The 19,695-nt window shown below is 34.3% G+C and overlaps 1 protein-coding gene across 1 annotated transcript in view; it reads left to right on the top strand.

The window, feature by feature from the left end:
• Positions 1 to 19,695, top strand: part of FAM185A (family with sequence similarity 185 member A) — a 66,093-nt gene that overhangs the window by 25,703 nt on the left and 20,695 nt on the right. The window contains exons 5-6 of the mRNA XM_068549925.1: positions 1,208 to 1,249; positions 15,963 to 16,058. Of these exons, the coding sequence (XP_068406026.1) occupies positions 1,208 to 1,249; positions 15,963 to 16,058 (138 nt within the window). The remainder of the gene's footprint in view (positions 1 to 1,207; positions 1,250 to 15,962; positions 16,059 to 19,695) is intronic.

The following is a 19,695-nucleotide window of genomic DNA, read 5'->3' as shown; positions in this document are numbered from 1 at the left end:
GGCAGGGATCATTGGAAGCCATCTTAGAAGCTGTAAGATCTTTGGCTACTACTTGCGTGTGAATCTGCATTTACTGGGTTTGAAAATTGGAAGAGTATCTAGAGCACACCAATGAAATAATATTTATTTACTTAACCATTTAACAGGAGGATCTTCACAACCTTGTAACTTACTGAAACTTGAAAATAATTTTATAAGCTTAACTTCACACAAGCCCAATTTTATTCATATATTCACATGAAGTATGATGGAATGTAAAACTTTTAGAGGACATTTGACTTTGGACAAATGAATCAAGTGCCTTTTTTTTTTTTTCTTTTTCCCAGGTACTGATACATGTCAGTATTTACAAGATGCATGAAATGAAGTAAATGATTTCACTTACTCTAGATTAATTCTGAGATAAAAGTTATTCCTTTACTTTATACTGTAGTTTTGGAATTATGGTAGAAGAGATAATATTGCCTACACTTTCAGTGCAGTAAATATAGGTAGTATGACTCTAGGAGTAATTATACATGCAAACACATATGAAGAAAAATCCTACTGTTTTTGGTATTGGAGGAAGGGCTGGGAAGAATGGTTGTAATATCCTATACGTATTCTGGAAAATATATTTTCATTGAAAGGTGGAAATATTTGAAGATTTTTTTTCTTTGTTGGTCATATTTCAGTGTTTTCATTATTCCTCCCCCAAACTTTTAAATTCTTGGCACAGAAACCACTTTAATCTAACAGATAGACATGCCAAACTGGCTTGAAAAATAATAGTAATTACTTTTTTCCATGGATTATTTTAGTGTTATTTGGTTCAAAACTTGGCTTTGTGTGGTCTGATAAATATTGTGATGTTTAGATTGAAAATGAGTATTGAGCACATTTAAGTAATTTTTTCATTTTTGGGTTTTAGAAGAATCATTATTTTTCTTCCATGTTTCCCGGAAAGTATGGGGGTTTGTTTTTTAGTTATGCTATAAAAGATTAAGGTGGGGTGGAGGAAGACAGTTTGTATAGTTGCCTAAATCTGTTTATTTTCGGGTTGCAACTGAATCTCTCACTAGGTTTGTGATCTGAGAAAAATTGCCAACAACAATAACAATGTTATTAAATAATGTTGTGGATATCTAACCATGTTTTAGGATACCATTAACACAGTTCCTTTTTAGATTATCCCTAATGTATAAAGTTGTCTTTTTCTCTTTTGCAGGTAATATAACATTACAAAGCAAGATGGGTAACATCACAGTAGGTATGTGCTAAGCGGTTGGTAAATTTTGCGTGCTTTTTAAAATAGCTATATTTGTGATATTTAATTAGACTAAATAAATTCTACAGTTTAGCTGATGAACCTAATAGGATCCTGATATACTTATTAGGATTCTGCCTAGTCAAATATAGGCAGACCCAATATAGGAATATGTGAAATTATTTCTGGAAGTTCATTGGTTCATCATCCTATGAATACTGTATAATTATAGGTTTGGTATCAATCAGAATACTGTTAGAATTCTGATTTCACCACTTTGTATACATGGGCAAATTACCTAACTTCTCTGTACCTCAGCTTCCACATCTGAAAAAAATAGAAATAACAGTAAGTACCATCGTATGGGGTTCTTGTAAGGATTAAATGAGGTATATAAAGTACTTTAGCACAGTGTCTGACATATGCTTAAATACTCAATAAATAATAGCCATTTAAATTATTGTAATTGTTCTAATCCTAGGCCAGAACTAATAGTGCCTAATGGTACTTTAGACCTAATCACCACATGTGATGCTGTGCCTGTGGGAGCAAAAGTTCAGATTTCCAGATTGTTTGTTTGTTTTTGGCTGCGTTGGGTCTTCCTTGCTGCGCGTGGGCTTTCTCTGGTTGCGGCGAGCGGGGGCTACTCTTCGTTGCGGTGCGCGGGCTTCTCATTGCGGTGGCTTCTCTTGTTGCGGAGCACGGGCTCTAGGCGCGTGGGCTTCAGTAGTTGTGGCTCACGGGCTCTAGAGTGCAGGCGCAGTAGTTGTGGCTCAAGGGCTCAGTTGCTCCGCGGCATGTGGGATCTTCCCGGACGAGGGCTCGAGCCCGTGTCCCCTGGCCCGTGTCCCCTGCATTGGCAGGTGGATTCTTAACCACTGCACCACCAGGGAAGTCCCTTCCATATAGTTTAGACAGAGCTTTTCTCTAACCCAGATAGCACCTGCTTGCCTGTTGGGTGAAGGAACACTGTGAACTCTAAGAGTGTTGGTTGTTTTTTAGGTCTTAGAGGGTGGGAATTTGGGGATGGGAAGCTCCCTCTTTATTGAGCAGCTGTGGCTTATTGCCAGTGTGAATGCCCAGGCCTCCTGGTTTTGTCCTTTTTGACATTTGACATTTTCTTTTTGTGCTGATTGAAATAGTGAATATACCCAACAATCCTTTTCACTCTCACTCCTTCTGGATTCTCTGACTTAGAGTGCACATCCTTTTTTAAGTTTTCTAGACATTATAACTTTTATGTTCAGTGAGGGGTAAATAGAAGATAAAGTCTTCCTAAGTGATGATTATAAATCATTTTAACTAGAACATGACAGGATTTACCTGTTCTCCAGTGAGAAATCAAAATTCACTGCTGACTCTTCAGGCCATTTCATCAGAGGGTACATCTGGGGATAGTAAGGGAAGTTTCTAGGGTGAAAGAAAGGTACACTAGTGAGAAGCTGAGCTAGCTGAGGAGAGAAAGTCCTAGACATGGGTGGAGTTTGTAGCAGTAGGGAAGGAGGGAAAAGAAGGGGAATATTCCAAATCGGGAGGCATAAGAAGTATCATTACCCACTAGCAGGCCCTTTAGGCAGATGTGAATTTGAGGATTACTTATAATATAATATAATACGATAATGCTAGTATTATTGTTGGATGGAATTGTGGGAACGTAAAGGGAAAACCATTCTCTCTAAAACTGGAAATAAATGGGTTATTTATCCATAACCTGATCCATAACCTAATTCTGAAAAAGAATAGTAATAGCAAGGATGAACTGAACAGTAATTTACATCTTTGAAGATGGTTTTGCACTCTGTATAATTGATTAACATTATGAATTCTTGTTAATTTCCCCTATAAACTTTCCCCTTTTCCCACTATTAAGTATTAGAGAAATTTTAAGGCAAAGTGTTTTATTTTTCTTAAATAAATCTCTGTTCATGCAGAGAAAATTACCTGAGCTCAGTGTTAAGAAATATAACTGACCACAATTATAGAAGTATTTAATGAGCCCTTATAATTTTCTTCAGTGAAACATAAATGGCATCTGTGGCTTTAGGTTGTTCTTAAAAATCCCAAATAAGTGAAGGTAAATAAAGGTTGAATTTCTAATTTTGTAAACATCATTGATAAATTTTGAGTCCTATTTTGGAAGAATCTTTCAAAATAAGAGAAAAAGTATGCATTTATTAAGTTATCATGATCTGTGATAGTGTGGAAAAGCATGGACTTTAGAAGACTGAATTTTGGTCCTACCCCATGTTAGCTGTGTGGCTTTGAAAAAATTACTAAATCTCTCTGAATTTGCATTTTTATACATGGCTACCACCCATATAGCCCAAGGTTTTTGAGAAATCAAATAATGTAAAGCACAGCCCAATGTGTGGTAGTCATTCAATGTTTAACCTTAATGATAAGGGAAGTGTTCATTTCTTAAATTCCTTTAATTCTTTGAATATCTCAATTAAGGCTTTGGAAGAAAGTATAAACTATGTCACTGTTTATATTGGTCTTAAGATTGTGTTAGTACTTGAAAACAACCCTGAATATGGCAATAACTAGTCTACATATATTTACCAAGTGCCTGCTTTATAATAGGAACTCGTTTAGGTACTGAGGAATATGTTGGTCAACAAGATGTCTTTATGCTCACCTTCGGGCTGAGAAAAAAAACAGTAGGTATGTAAATAACAGAAGATACTTTCACATAGTACAATGAATAAATAAGAGAGGGTAATGGGATAGAGAGAGGGGAAAAGAAAGCTACTTTGTTTAGCAATCGGGGAGGGCCTGGAGAAGAGATATTTGAATTAAGCCCAGAGTAATGGGAAAGAGGCATGTAAAATTCTGGATGCACAGCTGCTCAGATAGAGGACAGCCAGTGCAAGCCCTTAAAATGGAATGAGTTTATAATTTTTGAGATATAGAAGGGAGACTTGTGGAGAAAGTGGTGTGAGGTGAGGTAAGTGAGGGCTAGATCACAGGGCCTTGTAGATGTGGTAAGAGTTGGGACTTTATTCCACCTACAACAGGGTGGTAGCAGGGGAGATATACAATTTGTATTTAAAGAGAACAATCTAGTTGTTGTATCAGAGGGGTGCCAATGTGGAAGCAGGTGACTAGAAAGCTTAGTTTGTTTATCCATTCTCCTGTTGATGGCTACCTGAGCTGTTTCTAGTTTTTGGCAATTGTAAATAAAGCTGCTATGAACATTCTTAGACAAGTTATTTTGTGGATATGGAGATTTTATATATATATATATATGTATAAAATTGACCCTTGAACAGTGCAGGAGTTGTTTCAACCCTCCCTGCAGTCAAAAATCCACGTCTAACTTTGCAGTTGGCCCTCTGCATCTGTGATTCTCCATCTACGGATTCAGCCCACCTTAGATTGTGTAGTACTGTAGTATGTATTTAGTGAAAGAAATCATGTATAAGTGGACCTGCGCAGTTCAGTACCGTGTTGTGTGTATGTGTATATATTTATTTTATATGTATGTATATATGTATTATATATGTACATATATGTATGTATATACATTTATTTATATGTGTCTATATAATATATATGTGTGTATATATCACACATACACACATATATAAATATGTATTTTTTTTTTCCTTCTTAATACCTAGGAATAGAATTGCTGGTTTGAGGGAATTCCCTGGTGGTCCAGTGGTTAGGACTCCACGCTTTCACTGTTGAGGGCCTGGGTTCAATCCCTGTTCGGGGAACTAAGATCCTGCAAGCCACGCGGTGTGGCCAAATAAATAAATGAAGGGGGCAGGTGAGGGGGTGACAATAAAATATGGATTAAATTCTAAAATACCAAGTAAAATAATTTTTAAAAAAGAGAATTGCTGGTTTGAGTAGGTATGTTTATGTTTAGTTTTGTGATGGACTACCAGACTTTTCCCAGCGTTCCATTTTACATTTTCTTCTACAGTGTATGAGAATTCTAGTTGCTCCATATCCTTACCAACATATATTTTTGTCAGTCTTTTTGTTTTTACCCATTCTGGCATGTGGATAGTCATATATCTCTGGTATTAATTTACATTTCCCTAATGGCTAATGGTGTTCAGCACTTTTTTTTTTTGAAGTATAGTTGATTTACAATGTTGTGTTTCTGGTGTACAGCAAAGTGATTCAATTATACATATATATTTTTTCATATTCTTTTTTCATTAGAGGTTATTACAAGATAGTGAATACAGTTCCCTGTGCTATACAGTTTATCTATTTTATGTATAGTAGTTTGTATCTGCTCATTCCAAACTCCTAATTTATCTCTCCCCCCCGTTTCCCCCTTGGTAATCTTAAGTCTGTGAGTCTGCTTTGTAAATAAGTTCATTTGTATCATATTTTAGTTTCTACATAAAAGTGACATCATATGTTATTTGTCTTTCTCTGACTGTTTTGCCGAAAGCCTGCTTTCGGTTTTAAGGTTCATTGGATTCGCTGCCAAAATAACCACTCGTCTCACACAAATAAACAGTTTTAATCAGTTCTTTAATGAGAGGTGATTTAACTTAATTTTAATATAAAATCATTAGAAGGAGAAGAATAAGAATATTAGGAAAATGTTACAGGGTATTTACATCACCGAATTGGGCCAACACCTACTTCCATATCCAAACAGCAGCTGGGAAGTTCCAAGTAACAGCAATCTGGAGCCCCAGTTGGGAAGGGTCCTGGGTACATCCTGGGTACGTCCACCCCACAGGTGAGACTTCAGATTAGAGTTCTGGGGGCTTCTGTTTATAATTAAAGGCCGCAAACTATTATCAGTTTGTGCTCAAAAATGCAGGGAGGGAGATGCAAGAGGGAAGAGAAATGGGAACATATTGTATATGTATAACTGATTCACTTTGTTATAAAGCAGAAGCTAACACACCATTGTAAGGCAATTATACTTCAATAAAGATGTTAAAAAAAAAAAATGCAGCTCTGGTTCAGTTGTAACAATGCTGTTAATTTCATCATGTGAGTCACAAGATTTTCCAGACCCCAGAGGACTGGCCAGGTCCCCAGGGCTCAAGAAATTCCAAGACCCATTCCCTTTCTTATCGTAAGTGCTGCTTGACTTGCTAGCAGCAGTTGTTAGGTGTGCAAGCAGGCATGCAGTCCAGTAAGGTCACATGTCGATCAGAGGTCTGCTTCTGCCTCTGAAGCCTGAAGAAGACTATTTTACTAGTTTTCCCAACACTGACTTACTTCACTTAGTATGATAATCTCTAGGTCCATCCTTCAGCACTTTTTCATGTGCATATTGGTCATTAGTGTATCTTTTGTGAAGTTTTGTTCAGATCTTTTACCCATTTATTTTTTCCATTGGGTTATTTCTTTTTATTATTGAATTGTAGGAGTTCTTTATATATCCTAGGAACAAGTCCTTTGCCAGATATTGTTTTTCTGTATTTTCTCTCAGTCTGTGGCTTGCCTGATTATTTTCTTAACAGTGTATTTCGATGAGAAGAAGATTTCCATTTTGATGAAGTCTAATTTACCAGTTATTTTTATGGTTATTGCTTTTTGTGTCCTTAGAAATCTTTGTCTGCCTTCAATCATGAAGCTGTTCTCCTTTGTTTCTTTTAACAGCTTTAAAATTGTTGCTTTTACCTTTGATCCACCTCTAATTTTCGTATTTGTTGTGAGTTAGGAATCAATATTCATTTTTTCCCATACGGATGCCTAGTTTTACATCACCATTTGTTGAAAAAACTTCCTTTCTCCAATGGATTACTTCCACATCTTTGTCTGAAATCAAATGACTGTATAAGTATGGATCTATTTCTGTTCTGTCTCTCCTGTTTCATTGATCTATTTGTCAGTTCTTAGGCTAGTACCACACTGTCTTGATTATTGTAGCTTTATAACAGTAAGTCTCTTTGGGATTAGCAGATGCAAACTAGTATATATAGGATGGATAAACAACAAGGTCCTACTGTATAGTACAGAGAACTATATTCAATAACCTGTGATAAGCCATAATGGAAAAGAATATGAAAAAATATATATATATATGTATAACTGAGTCACTTTACAGCAGAAATTAACACAACATTGTAAATCAACTATACTTCAATACAATTAAAAAAAATAATAAGTCCCTGAAATAGGTAGTTTTCCAAATTTGTTCTTCTTCTTTTTTAAAATTTATTTATTTTATTTATTTACTTTTGGCTACGCTGGGTCTTCGTTGCTGCATACGGGCTTCCTCTAGTTGCGACGAGTGGGGGCTACTCTTCCTTACAGTGCATGGGCTTCTTATTGCAGTGGCTTCTCTTGCTGTGGATCACAGGCTCTAGGTGTGCGGGCTTCAGTAGTTGTGGCTTGTGGGCTCTAGAGCACAGTCTCATTAGTTGTGATGCACGGGCTTAGTTGCTCCATGGCATGAGGGATCTTCCCGGACCAGGGATTGAACCCCTGTGCCCTGCATTGGCAGACAGATTCTTAACCACTGTGTCACCAGGGAAGTCCCTGTTCTTCTTTAAAAGTGTTTTGAATTTGATTTTCTATATAAAATTTAAGATTAGCTAGTCAATTTTTTACCAAAAATCCAGTTGCAATTATATTTGGGATTGTACTGAATCAGTTTGGGGAGAGGAGATACTCACAAAAATTGAGTCTTTCAATTCTTGAACATAGTGTAATTCTTCATTTATATATATCTTTAATTTCTGTCATCTTGTTTTGTAGTTTCCAGTGTAGAGGTCTGACACATCTTTTGTTAAATTTATTTGTGTTTTTGACCCTATTATAAATGGAATTTTAGAAAATTTCATTTTCTAATGGTCTGCTGCTGGTATATAAAAAATACAACTGATTTTTATACATGTACCATGTATCTTGTGACCTTGCTAAATTTATTTATTTGTTCTAATAGTGTATTTTTTAGACTCCAGAATTCTTTTCTATGTAGGCAGTCACTCCATTTGCAAATTAATACAGTTTTACCTCTTTCTTTCCAATCTGTATTCCTTTTTTTTTTCTTTTGCCTTATTAGGCTAGCTAGGTTCTTCAGTACGATATTGAATAGTAGTGGTGAAAGTAGGATTCCTTACTCTTGTTCCCAATCCTAGTATACAATATTAGAGGGAATGCATTCATTGTTTTACCTTTTAGGTATGATGTTAACTATACAGGCTTTTTCTAGATGTTCTTTACCGGACTGAGGAAATTCTTTTTTATTATTAGTTTTCTGAAAGTTTTTTTCTTTTCTTTGATCATGAATGGTTGTTGAATTTTGTCAAATGCATTTTCTGTATTTATTGAAATGATTGCGTGTTTTATTCTTTTTTTTACTCTATTAATATGATCAACTACATTGATTTTAGCATGTTAACCAACCTTGTGTTCCTGGGATAAACCGTACCTAATCATGATTTATTATCCTTTTTATACATTGTTGGGTTTGGGTTGCTAATATTTTGTCAAGGATTTTTGCATTCATGTTTATGATGAATGTTGATCTGTAATTTTTTATTTTGTAAAATCTCTGTAGGTTTTGCTATTAGGATTATGCTGTCCTTATAAAATGAAGTTGTGTAGATTCCTTCCTTTCTCTTTTCTAAATTTATGTAAGATTGGTATAATTTCTTCCTTACATATTAGATAGAATTCACCAGTGAAACCTTCCTTGCAAGTAGGAATGTTTTTGATAATGAATTAAATTTTGTTAATAGATATTCTGTTATTCTATTTCTCTTTTATCTGGTATTACATTTTGGTAAGTGGTATTTTGAAGGAGTTTGTCTATTTCATTAAATTGTCAAATTTGTTCACATAATGTTCATAGTATTCCCTTATACTCATTTTTATGCCTATAGGATCTATACTGATACCCCCTGTTTCATTCCTGATATTGATATTTATAATTCTCTTTTTCCTGATTAATGAGGCTAGATTTTATCAATTTTGTTGATCTTTTCAAAGAACCAACTTTTCACTTTGTTAATTTCTCTGTTGTTTGTTTTCTAATTTATTGATTTTTGCTCTTTATTTTGTTCTTCCTTTTATTTACCTTGAATTTCCTTTGCTCTTCTCTAGCTTCTTCAGGTAAAATGTTAGGTCATTGATTTTAGACTTTGTTAATATTAGTTTTTAAATGATAAGTTCTTTTAAGCAGTGTATCCCCCAAATTTTGAAATGTTGCATTTTTCATTATTATTCATTTTAAAAGATTTTAAATTTTGCTTGTGATTTCATCTTTGGACTATATAAGTCTCTTGTTTAATTTTCATATATTTAAGATTTTTCTAGATCTCTTGTTTTTATTAATTTCCAATTAAATCTCATTCTGGTTAGAGAACATACTCTGTGTGATTTCAGTTGTTTTACATTTATTATGATTTATTTTATCATCCGGCATGTGGTTCTAGCCTAGTGCTACATGCCCTTAAAATGATGTGTAATGCAATGATTTTTTTGTTGTTGTTCTAGTTGTTGTATCAGTTGCTGAGAGAAGGGGTTAAAGTTTTCAACTAATTCTGTCAGCTTTATGTTTGGCTTTTGAATCTCTGTTATTTAGGTACATACGTATTCATGATTGTTATGTCTTCCTGATGAATTAAACCTTTTGTCATTATAAAATGTCTTTCTTTATCTTAGGTAATATTCGCTGTCTTGAATGTACTTCATCTAATCGTAATAAAGACACTCTTCCCTTCTTATGCTTAATGTTAATAATAATAAAGGCACTCTGGTCCTCTTATGCTACATGTTAGCGTGGTGTATCTTTTTCTGTCCATTGACTCTCAATTGGTCTTTATGCTTAAAAAGCATCTTTTATAGATAGCATATGGTTGGAACTTGCTTTTTTTAAATTCATTTTTAGGATTCTGTCTTTTTTTAAAATTTTTTTAAATTAATTTATTTTTGGCTGCGTTGGGTCTTCATTGCTGTGTGCGGGCTTTCTCCAGTTGCGGTGAGCTGGGGCTACTCTTCGATGCAGTGCACAGGCTTCTCATTGTGGTGGCTTCTCTTGTTGCGGAGCACGGGCTCTAGGCACGCGGGCTTCAGTAGTTGTGGTGCGCGGGCTCAGTAGTTGTGGCTCGTGGGCTCTAGAGTGCAGGCTCAGTAGTTGCGGCACACAGGCTTAGTTGCTCTGCAGCATGTGGGATGTTCCCAGACCAGGGGTCGAACTCGTGTCCCCTGCGTTGGCAGGTGGATTCTTAACCACTGTGCCACCAGGGAAGTCCCTAGAATTCTCTGCCTTTTAATTGGAGTGTGTAGTCCATTAACATTTAATATTGATTATTGTTATGGTTGGGTATTGGTCTACCATTTTGTTATTTATTTTATTTTGTCCCTTCTATTTTTGTTTCTTTCTTCCTCCCTTTTTTTGACTTCTTTTGCATTAATTGGATATTTTTCAGAATTCCATTTTAATTTTCCTTTTGACTTTTTAGCTATACCTTTTTGCATTTTTTATTGGAGTTTCCAGTGATTTCAATATAAGAATTTAACTTTTCTCAGTCTATTTAGAAATAATATTATGCCACTTCATATAAAATGCACAAGACTTGCAACCAGATAGATCCATTTACCTGTTCTTGTTCTTTATAGTATAGGCTATCTTATATCTACATATAGATCCCTTAATATTGATTCATTGGTATGACTTTTGCTTTATATTGTTATATGTATTTTAAAGAACTTAAAAGAGAGGAAAGTAATATTTTATATTTATCTAGATATTTACCATTTCCAGTGCTCTTTATTTCTTCCTGAAAATATGATTTTACAGGTGGTATCATTTCCTTAGCATTTCTTATAGTCAGTCCAAGTCTGCTGGCAATAAATTCTCTTAGTTTTCTCTCATCAAAAATGTCTTCATTTTGCCTTCTTTTTGGAAGGATATTATCATTAGATGTATAATTCTGAGTTGATTGATTTTTTTTTTCTGTACGAATAAAATATAAACCAGAATAAAAGACAGGTAACAAACTAGAAAGATATCTGATACATATATATAAAATCTCCATCCATATGTACATACAACAAATGAGAAGAAAAGGAGCAATCAGTGGGATGGGAACATGGATAAACATGAACAAGCAGTTCACAGGAGAAATAGTCCATATACATGTACAATGTTGTTCCACCTTACTGCTAATCCAAAACACCTAAATATAAACAGTCATGATTTAAAACATTGATAATGTCCATTGTTGAGAAAGTTATGGTGAAACAGAGATTCCTATCAGTTGTTAGTTCAAGTATGAATTGATCAACCATTTTGTAGGTCAGTTTGGAAACATATAACAAAATTGGAAGTTATCTACATTTGCTTTGCTCTAGCACTTCCTCTTTTAGAACTTTATCTCAAGGAAATAATCTGGTAAGGATATAAAGATATATGCATGAGGGCATTTATCTCTTTGTTTATGATAGCAAAAGAGAGTGTACGTTTTAAGTTGTTCCCAGTAAGAGAATAATTATAGTATGGTACATTCATAAAGTGAATATTACTCAGTCTTTAACAATACAATAACCTAGCTCTATAGTATGCAATATAGAAAGATATTCCTGACATTTTATTAAATGAATAAAAAACAGTAAAACATTGTACTGTCATTTCAAAATATTGTGTATATTTTCATATAGAGCATTAATTCAGAAAAAGAAGGGAGGGAAAGAGAATGGGAGAGAAAGTGAGAGAGGAGCACAGCAGAAATCATCCAAAATTTATATAGAAATCAAAGCTGTTTAGATCCTGTGACAGGTTTCTTCCTTTGAATATATCTGGACCTAAGTCACTGATTTGTGGGAATACATCCCATTTCTACTGAAAGCTGGATCAGGAGATGCCATACAATTTTTCAGGAACCCACTCGAGCACTTTCATAAGTCAAAAAACATTGCTAAATTTTTTGTTTAATAATAGCATACTGCTTAAGAGGTTAAACAAACAGAAAGTTGACATAATCTTTAAGCAAGTCAGCAGAGTCCTAGTTACCTACTTGGTGATGTGCTATTTCTCACTTTAGTAAATTGGATGGAAGCAACTCTATTACCCCTAGAAAATAGTAAGCAATCAGGGTCAATGAAAAGCTTGAACTACCTTAAGACAACAACTTTTTTCATTTCTATAAGCAAGAATTGTATACCTATCTGTGTACATTACTGAAGCCTTAGAAAAAAGGGCTGGTTTCATTCGTAAATCTCTTTGTCTTAAATAGAATTAAATTTTACATTTTGTTTTTTGGGGGAAAAAAAAGCTCAAAACAAAATGTTTTGCTCTAGGAGCAGCAGACTTTATCTATTAAAGGCCAGATAGTAAAATTTTTTAAGTTTGTGAGCCACACGGTCTATCTGTACTAGGCACCTCTCTCACTTTAACATGAAAGCAGCCATTGACAATATACGAACAAATAGTTGTGTCTGTGTTCCAATAATACTTTATTAAGAAAAACAAGAGGGGGGCTCTAATTTGGCGACCCTGCTGTAGAGTCTAAAGACCATTGTTGTTATGATTCTGGAGAAATTTGGGGTTTGATGCCTTAATCCCAAAGATGACAAGTGGGTAATGTTTATTTGAAATTTCTTGATTGATTGCTTTGTGTTTTCCTTAGATTAAAAGATCTGCTGGAGAAAGTTGAAGGCAGCTCTGCAAATCATGACACCCTAATTAAAGTCAATTGAGTAACTTGGATTTTGAGAAATTGAGATCAGTAGAAGCAAAACAATTACAAAGAAACAAAAAGTGATTTAGGTACCTGAGAGGGAAATTTGTTAGATTAGCAGAGGCTTCAAGATATTGGAATGGATATAGAGAAAAGGCCATATAATAGTATCAAATTGGAATATTACGAGACTAGAGATGATTCAGGTATTATACTATCTGATTTCAGGAAAATAGATTGTGTCATCTCCATGATTCCTTTAAGAAGAATATGTGTAATTATGGTCCTTTAATTCTAGTTTAGATAATATAATTGATTAGCTTCTTAGGTAGTCTCATCAGTCACTTGGATTTTGTAAATACATTCTAACCTACATCCCAAAACCCTGTTCTTCCTAATTTCCATAATACATATAGAGGTCTCTTAGAAGCTGAAGTGCTATAAAAAATTTGATTATGTATATCAAAACCCTGATTTTCCCTAGATTCATATTTTTTAAAATAATATCTTTCTTCTGGAATACCTGGTCATCTTCCATTTAAAAAAAGTCAACAGGAGAAAGCAGAGCTTGATAGTAGATAATAGTGGAATAGAAGTTGCTCACTCAGCTTTACTTTCCCTGCCCTATGTTGCCTCTTTTGGAAGGCACTGCCAGAAGCTGTATACTGGTAATTATATCTTTTAAAAAAGAATATCTTCATAGGTTTTTTTGGGGAGTGTGGGGAGCAGTAGGGGTTGCCTTGTGTGTCTCTCATAAGCCCAGCCTCCTATATGCTATCTCCCTAACATAGAATACCTAGGCAGGACATTAATTTAGAAAACTTTCCTTGAAGTGACCTTAAAATTCTGCCTTTGCAAATCCTTTACATCCTATATATAAAATTCGTTCCTTGTTCTTGCAATTAGTGTAGCTTTGGAAGTGTAGGAATCAAGTTGCAGAAATCAAGAAATATCTTTTGTGTTGCTTTTCCTTAGTTATCTACGTGTTGACATTTGAGGTGAAATTATAAAAATTCAGAAGAATTTTCTGAACATGCTTGAACAATTTCAAGAGAATTCTCCCTTTATCTGAAGGAAAATAGAAAAGTTTGGAATTTTAGCCTTTTGAGCTTAGCTGTTATTCTTTGCTTAATAGCAGAGTATATATCACAAATATCTATTTATTTGGTTATATGGAGTTTTAGCTGGTAGTTGACATCAGTTTTTCTCTTTTGTCTGTGTAATTTTCCAGGAAAACTCAGTGGTCTCTGTCAGATGAACAAAATCTTTGTCCAAAATTGTGGTGATAGAAAACTCTTTGTGGGAGTTTATTCCAGTCACTGTCTGGACTAATAATTTTCTGTTTACTTCTTAATCTCTAATGCATATTTCCCTTAAGTCTTCCTCCAAGAGCTATAATAGAATTTTTCTGTTTTGTGAGTCTCCAAAAAATGAAATTCTGTGAATGAAGCCTTCATTTGACTCTTGATAATTAATTTTTCTTTCCAATCATTTGTATTGTAGAATACAAAAGAAAATTAGTATTTGTCTTGCTACATAGCTTTTAAAATACCACCTTTGCTTTCTCTTTTGAAAACACATCTTGAGTTTTAATTTTTTTGACAGCCTCCAGTGGATGGGCCATGATTAGAGCTCAAGACCGATAACATGAGGATGTAATTAACTAGTGGCTTAGGATATAATTATTTAGGTGTTGTTTATGTCCCATGTGAAGGGGAAAAGAAATTAAAAGTATTGTTTATGAACCATATAAAAATCTTGTGGGTTTTTTTCCCCCTTAGAGAAAGCAAGAAATTAAACTGTTGTTTCAAATATTTTACTTTGTTCAATTTGGGATAATAGACACTTTGTAGTTCACATTTTTTTTACCATAATATATTTTTACTTGACTTCTTTAGGATGCAGTAAGAGGTTTTTAAAGGAGTTTCTCGTGGTGCCTGAGAAGAGAAATATTCATCCTTGTCCAGCTGTTCTGTCATTTATCTCCAGTGACTTAACTTCCCAGCTTCAGTGTTCAGTTTTGACACTTAAAAATTAAATACACTGGATCTGATAAATGGCATTTTGATTATAGGTTAGAGATAAATTATTATAAATTATCTTGAAGTCACATTTTAAACAGTTTCTTCCCAATTTTTGGCATTATTTTCACCATACTCCCTACTTGGTTTCTACTTTGAAGTAATAAAACCTCCTGATAAAATATGCTTTTTAAGAGATCTCTCTAAAAAAATATGCTTTGCTCTTTTCAGGGCAATCAGATAGAATATTGAACTGAAAGTTCTGTTGCTGTGGGAGAGGAGGAAAAAGGAGATGCTACCTAGCACTGACTCTTCAGCATAATTCTCTTCTTTATCTGGCTGTCAGCTTTCCCTGGAACTTGAAATGTTGGCTGATTGAAAACTGGGTTCAGTGTTGACATAGGGAAATTTGCGTGTCAAATCAGGACCACCTTAATTGTAATTTTCTTCCCTCGACTTAAAGATAATCTGTTCAATTCCAGAAACTTGAAATATTTAGATATTAACAAGCTTTACCCACTTTTCAAGTCATTCCTTTCCCCGCCCATCTCTGTCCCTCTGAGAAATGCAACAAAACCTTATCTAGAGTAATCTTTCACTATTAGCTGCACTTTTTAGTACTAGCAAATTTGCTAAAAGGAGAAAATATAAGAGTTTTGATTTTTGTTAACTTCGCTACTACTTATATGTGACTGTACGTGAAATAGAGTTCTTTGGTAAATATTGAAAGTTGATAATAAACTAAATGTATCAATGGTGCTTAATGGTCTTGGCTGTCATTGCTTGTGTACGGTCCTTCCTACACATTAGGTTTTAGAGTAAACATGTTTAGAGTTACGTTTTGGAGATTACTACAGGCATAGGGATTTTCTTATTAGTTATCCAGCTGTAGATTTCTAGATTTCTGATTCTGTTTTCATTTTAAAGCAAAAGATGGTATAGTTATAAGGATAATACAAAACCTTGCAGGACTCTTAGCTCCTTATCCTAATGCTGAAGTAGAGCCTTTTATTTCAAGTTAATAATTTAAGTTACTCAAATAAGACAATTATGCTTATGGTTCTTCCTTCCTCCTAGATTCATCTTCTGGATGTCTAAGTGCCTCGACTTATCAGGGTGCCATAGATGTTTATGTCAGCCAACTGGGAAAAGTGGAATTGAAATCCCATAAAGGTTAGCCAAGTAGAATGTTTTATTTTGACATATGGTGTAAGGAAGGTTTTATGTAACATTCAGGAAACAGATGGTCAAATTATCTTATCTACACTGACATAGAGATTTCAATAAAATTTTTCTCTGTTAGAACCTGATTTAAAGACTGGTATACTAGCCCTCTAGACCAGTGATCTTTGAAACTTTTGGAACAGATGGCCATGAAGACTATCTTTCCTTTTGTAATTCAAACAAAAATGTTGTAATTTATTGACTGTTATTGTGGAATTTTTTAGTGTTAGTGTTTGGGTTTTTTCAGTTTAGTTTTATGTCAGAAATAGAATATTCTTTGGAGGGGAAGTGCTCTCATACATTCTTTTGGAAGCTTTCCTGCTAACTTGTAAGAGGACCTTCTCAGGCCATTACTCTAGAGTAACACTTTTAAAAGCGTGATTCTGCAATAAAGGTATCACCAAAAGGTCCTCTAAAGTGATTATTGACTTAGTCTCTTGTAGTATCAGGCTTATGATGTGTCTCTTTCTGTAATCTTATTTCTAATACAAATAGCTTATTCTAAGAGTCCAAGTCTTTCATTAATAATTATACACTTTTTAAGGCTGAATATACAAGTCTTTGTGTGCATGCATGCACATAGGTGTACACGTGCATGCTGGCAAGTGACTTGGGTACTTGGAGTAGCTTGGCTATAGGGGCTTAAGTGACCTGGGTTCAGAAAGTTAAGAACCATAGCTCTGTATAAAAAATTTTTTAGAGAAAGTCTGGAAGCTCTTGCATATGGGCCAGAACAAGGCTATGTGTATAACAAGGAAAAAACCTCCACAGAGACCAGTTGTTCCTGCTGTTAGTAATTTCTTTGCCATGTTGGCAAAGTTTAAATACTTTAAACTTTAAAGTTTAAATTTTAAATACTTTACAATTTAAAGTTTTAATACTTTTTAATAGCTTTTTGTCCAGTGAGGCTCTCTTGTCAATGTCAAAATAAAACTACAAACACAGACGTCTGAAACTGAAGTTATTGCTGAGACACAGGTATTTTTTGATTTCTCAAGATCACATTTTTTTTTCCTTTTAAATAGGATAATATTATGTTCTCACTAAATTTCTAAGAGCTTCAATAATACTATTCAGGGTATTTTGTAAATGTCAAAAGAAGTCATGTAATTGCATTCTTGTATTATGAAGACCCAAGGAGAATAAACATTACTACATTTAATGTAACTAGTAACAGAGTAAAAACAAAGTTTTGAATAGCAGCTCTTACGTGAAAATTATTTCCTGTTTTGTATGGATGGGCGAAAAAGTAAAACAAAACAAACAAAAAACATTGCTAATCTTCATCCACTTGAATTATTTTTAACTATTATTTGGATTGTTGTTCCAGTAACTTATTGAAATAGCATATGATGTTGCAAGATTTGATTGGGATTACAATTTTGTGTTTTCTCCTGTTGGGACTGTGATACTGGCAGGAGCTTAAAGATAACTGGAAACAAAGATTTTTGTCTTAATTCAGGTCTCTAATTCTCACTACACTTGGGAACAGTAACTTTCTGGAGTGATGGAAAGTTATTCAGGATTCAGTTGCTTAATAGTTAGTAAAGACATCTGGAATCCTTTCCAACTCTGCCACTGTCTTGCTGTAGGGTTTAAGAGCCAGCTACTTGAGTCTCTTAGGCTGTCCTTTCAGCTCCTATGGCCATTTTGTCAAGTGAAAAAGAATGTCACAATGCTTGTTTCCTCTCTTCCTATGAAACTTAACACAGTGACCTTATTCATTCATTCAGAAAGGCTGTGTTATGGCTTGAGAGTCAGAACTGCATCTGAGTACTGACTTTTCCACTTAAAAATTGTCCTTGATAAAGCCACTAATCTTAATATATAGTATCACTTCAATAAATGATGCTGTTGTATTAGTTCACTTTTTAATTTTTTAAAAATGGTATTGATGTCAATAACCGTGAAGCAGTTTTTGAAGTGAAAAGAGGTTGAAGACATACAGGAGCTCTCCTTTCTAAAGAAGATAGTCTTAGAGATGGGACGTTTGGGAAAGCTTTCAAGTCATGAGAATTCTTCATTCACAAATAGGAATGGAGTTTTAATAGTGATAGTTTTTGCTTTTTAAGGATGTGGAGAGAGATGGGGATAGAACTATCTGCATTGCTTAACATTTTTAAAACTCTGACAGATTTAAGATCCCTTTATTTAAGAACAGAAAAGAAAGATGTTCATAAAATTATTACATTTGATGTATTTAGAGATAATGTCCTAGAAAAAGTTTTTTAAAATCTCTTATTTTCTACTTTTTAAAGTATGTTTGGTAGAAAAAACATGTATCTTCTATTCCTCCTGACATTTTCCAGGTTTGTTTTTGTTTTGTATTTTCCTAAAGCTCTCATATCTGTTTTTATGGGTAACTTCTTCAGTAGTTTACATTTAAACCCTGAAAAGCAGTTTGTTTTTTAAATAAGATAAACCAATTGTAGTTATGTGCTTTGTTCCCCCCTTTTTGAGTAGTAAATATGAAACTTCATCAGTCTTAATCCCAAATTTCCAGCTCCCATTAGAAAGGCTGAGAAGATATGGAATTATTTAGTGAAACTTAAGCTGATGTTAACCAAACTAGAAAGCACACAAAGACCCATAAATAAATGCCTTCTAAAAGGAATCTTTACAACATGCACAATGGATGTCATCCTGACCATCTTTGTCCACAGAGTTGGGTTACTGTTTTATGGGAAAGGCCTCTCTTATTTATTTGATATATGAGAAATAGAGAAAGAAAAACTTGAAACAGGAGTGTATTGGTGAGTTTGTGCTGCAAACCACGTAATTGTTTTGCAAAATGATTCCTTCCCAACAGAGTACTTTTTCTTATTTCGTCCTTTAGAAGTTGAATTATTGTAAGATTGTAGATGAAATAAAGTTGAGTGTCTTGCTTCAGGTACCCAAAAAGTCTGTAATCCATTAAAAAGAAACGTTAGTCAGTTGAAATTTAAATATTTCCGTTTTAAATTTTTGTTATCGCCCTCTCCACACCCCCAACCAAACAAGGTACCACTGAAAGCACAAGAGCTCAAGGTTCTGGTTGTATTATAATGATCAGTGAGGTTACACGTCCTGTAATACAATGAGGTAGCAGTGTATGAAACACGACAATGGTTAAGAGCATAGGTTTGTTGTCATTGAAATGGATCTTGATTCCAGCAGTAGCTGTAGTGGAAACTTGAGCAAGTTCTTATCTGTAAACTCGCAATTATAATAATACCTCATAGAGTTGAGAGAGAAATTAAAAGATAATATAATGAAGGTGTTTGGCTCTTAGTAAATGCTCAATTAATGGTAAATTCTGTCTATAAGCTGCATGTGTATTAAACTCTTCACTTTTCTGGTATTGGATGAGCTGACTAGGGCTATTGGCAAAAAGAGAAATAGCAGTTCATGATGTCCTAATGACTCATATTCTTGACGGAAGATACTGTGAATGCCTTGGGAAAACCTGGGAGTGAGGAAAAGGTACAGCTATTTAAATAAAATAAGCTGATGAGTAAAGACAGTGTATCAGGAGCAATGCTACCTGTTCAATCATTTTTATAATAGGCTCTAGTACTTTTTATTTCTTTGCATTAATCAGCTCTCC

This window comes from Eschrichtius robustus, chromosome 8, assembly GCF_028021215.1.
Source record: "Eschrichtius robustus isolate mEscRob2 chromosome 8, mEscRob2.pri, whole genome shotgun sequence".
NCBI lineage: Eukaryota > Metazoa > Chordata > Mammalia > Artiodactyla > Eschrichtiidae > Eschrichtius > Eschrichtius robustus.
Note: the sequence above shows the minus strand (reverse complement) of the source record. Positions and strands in the feature narration are given on the sequence as shown.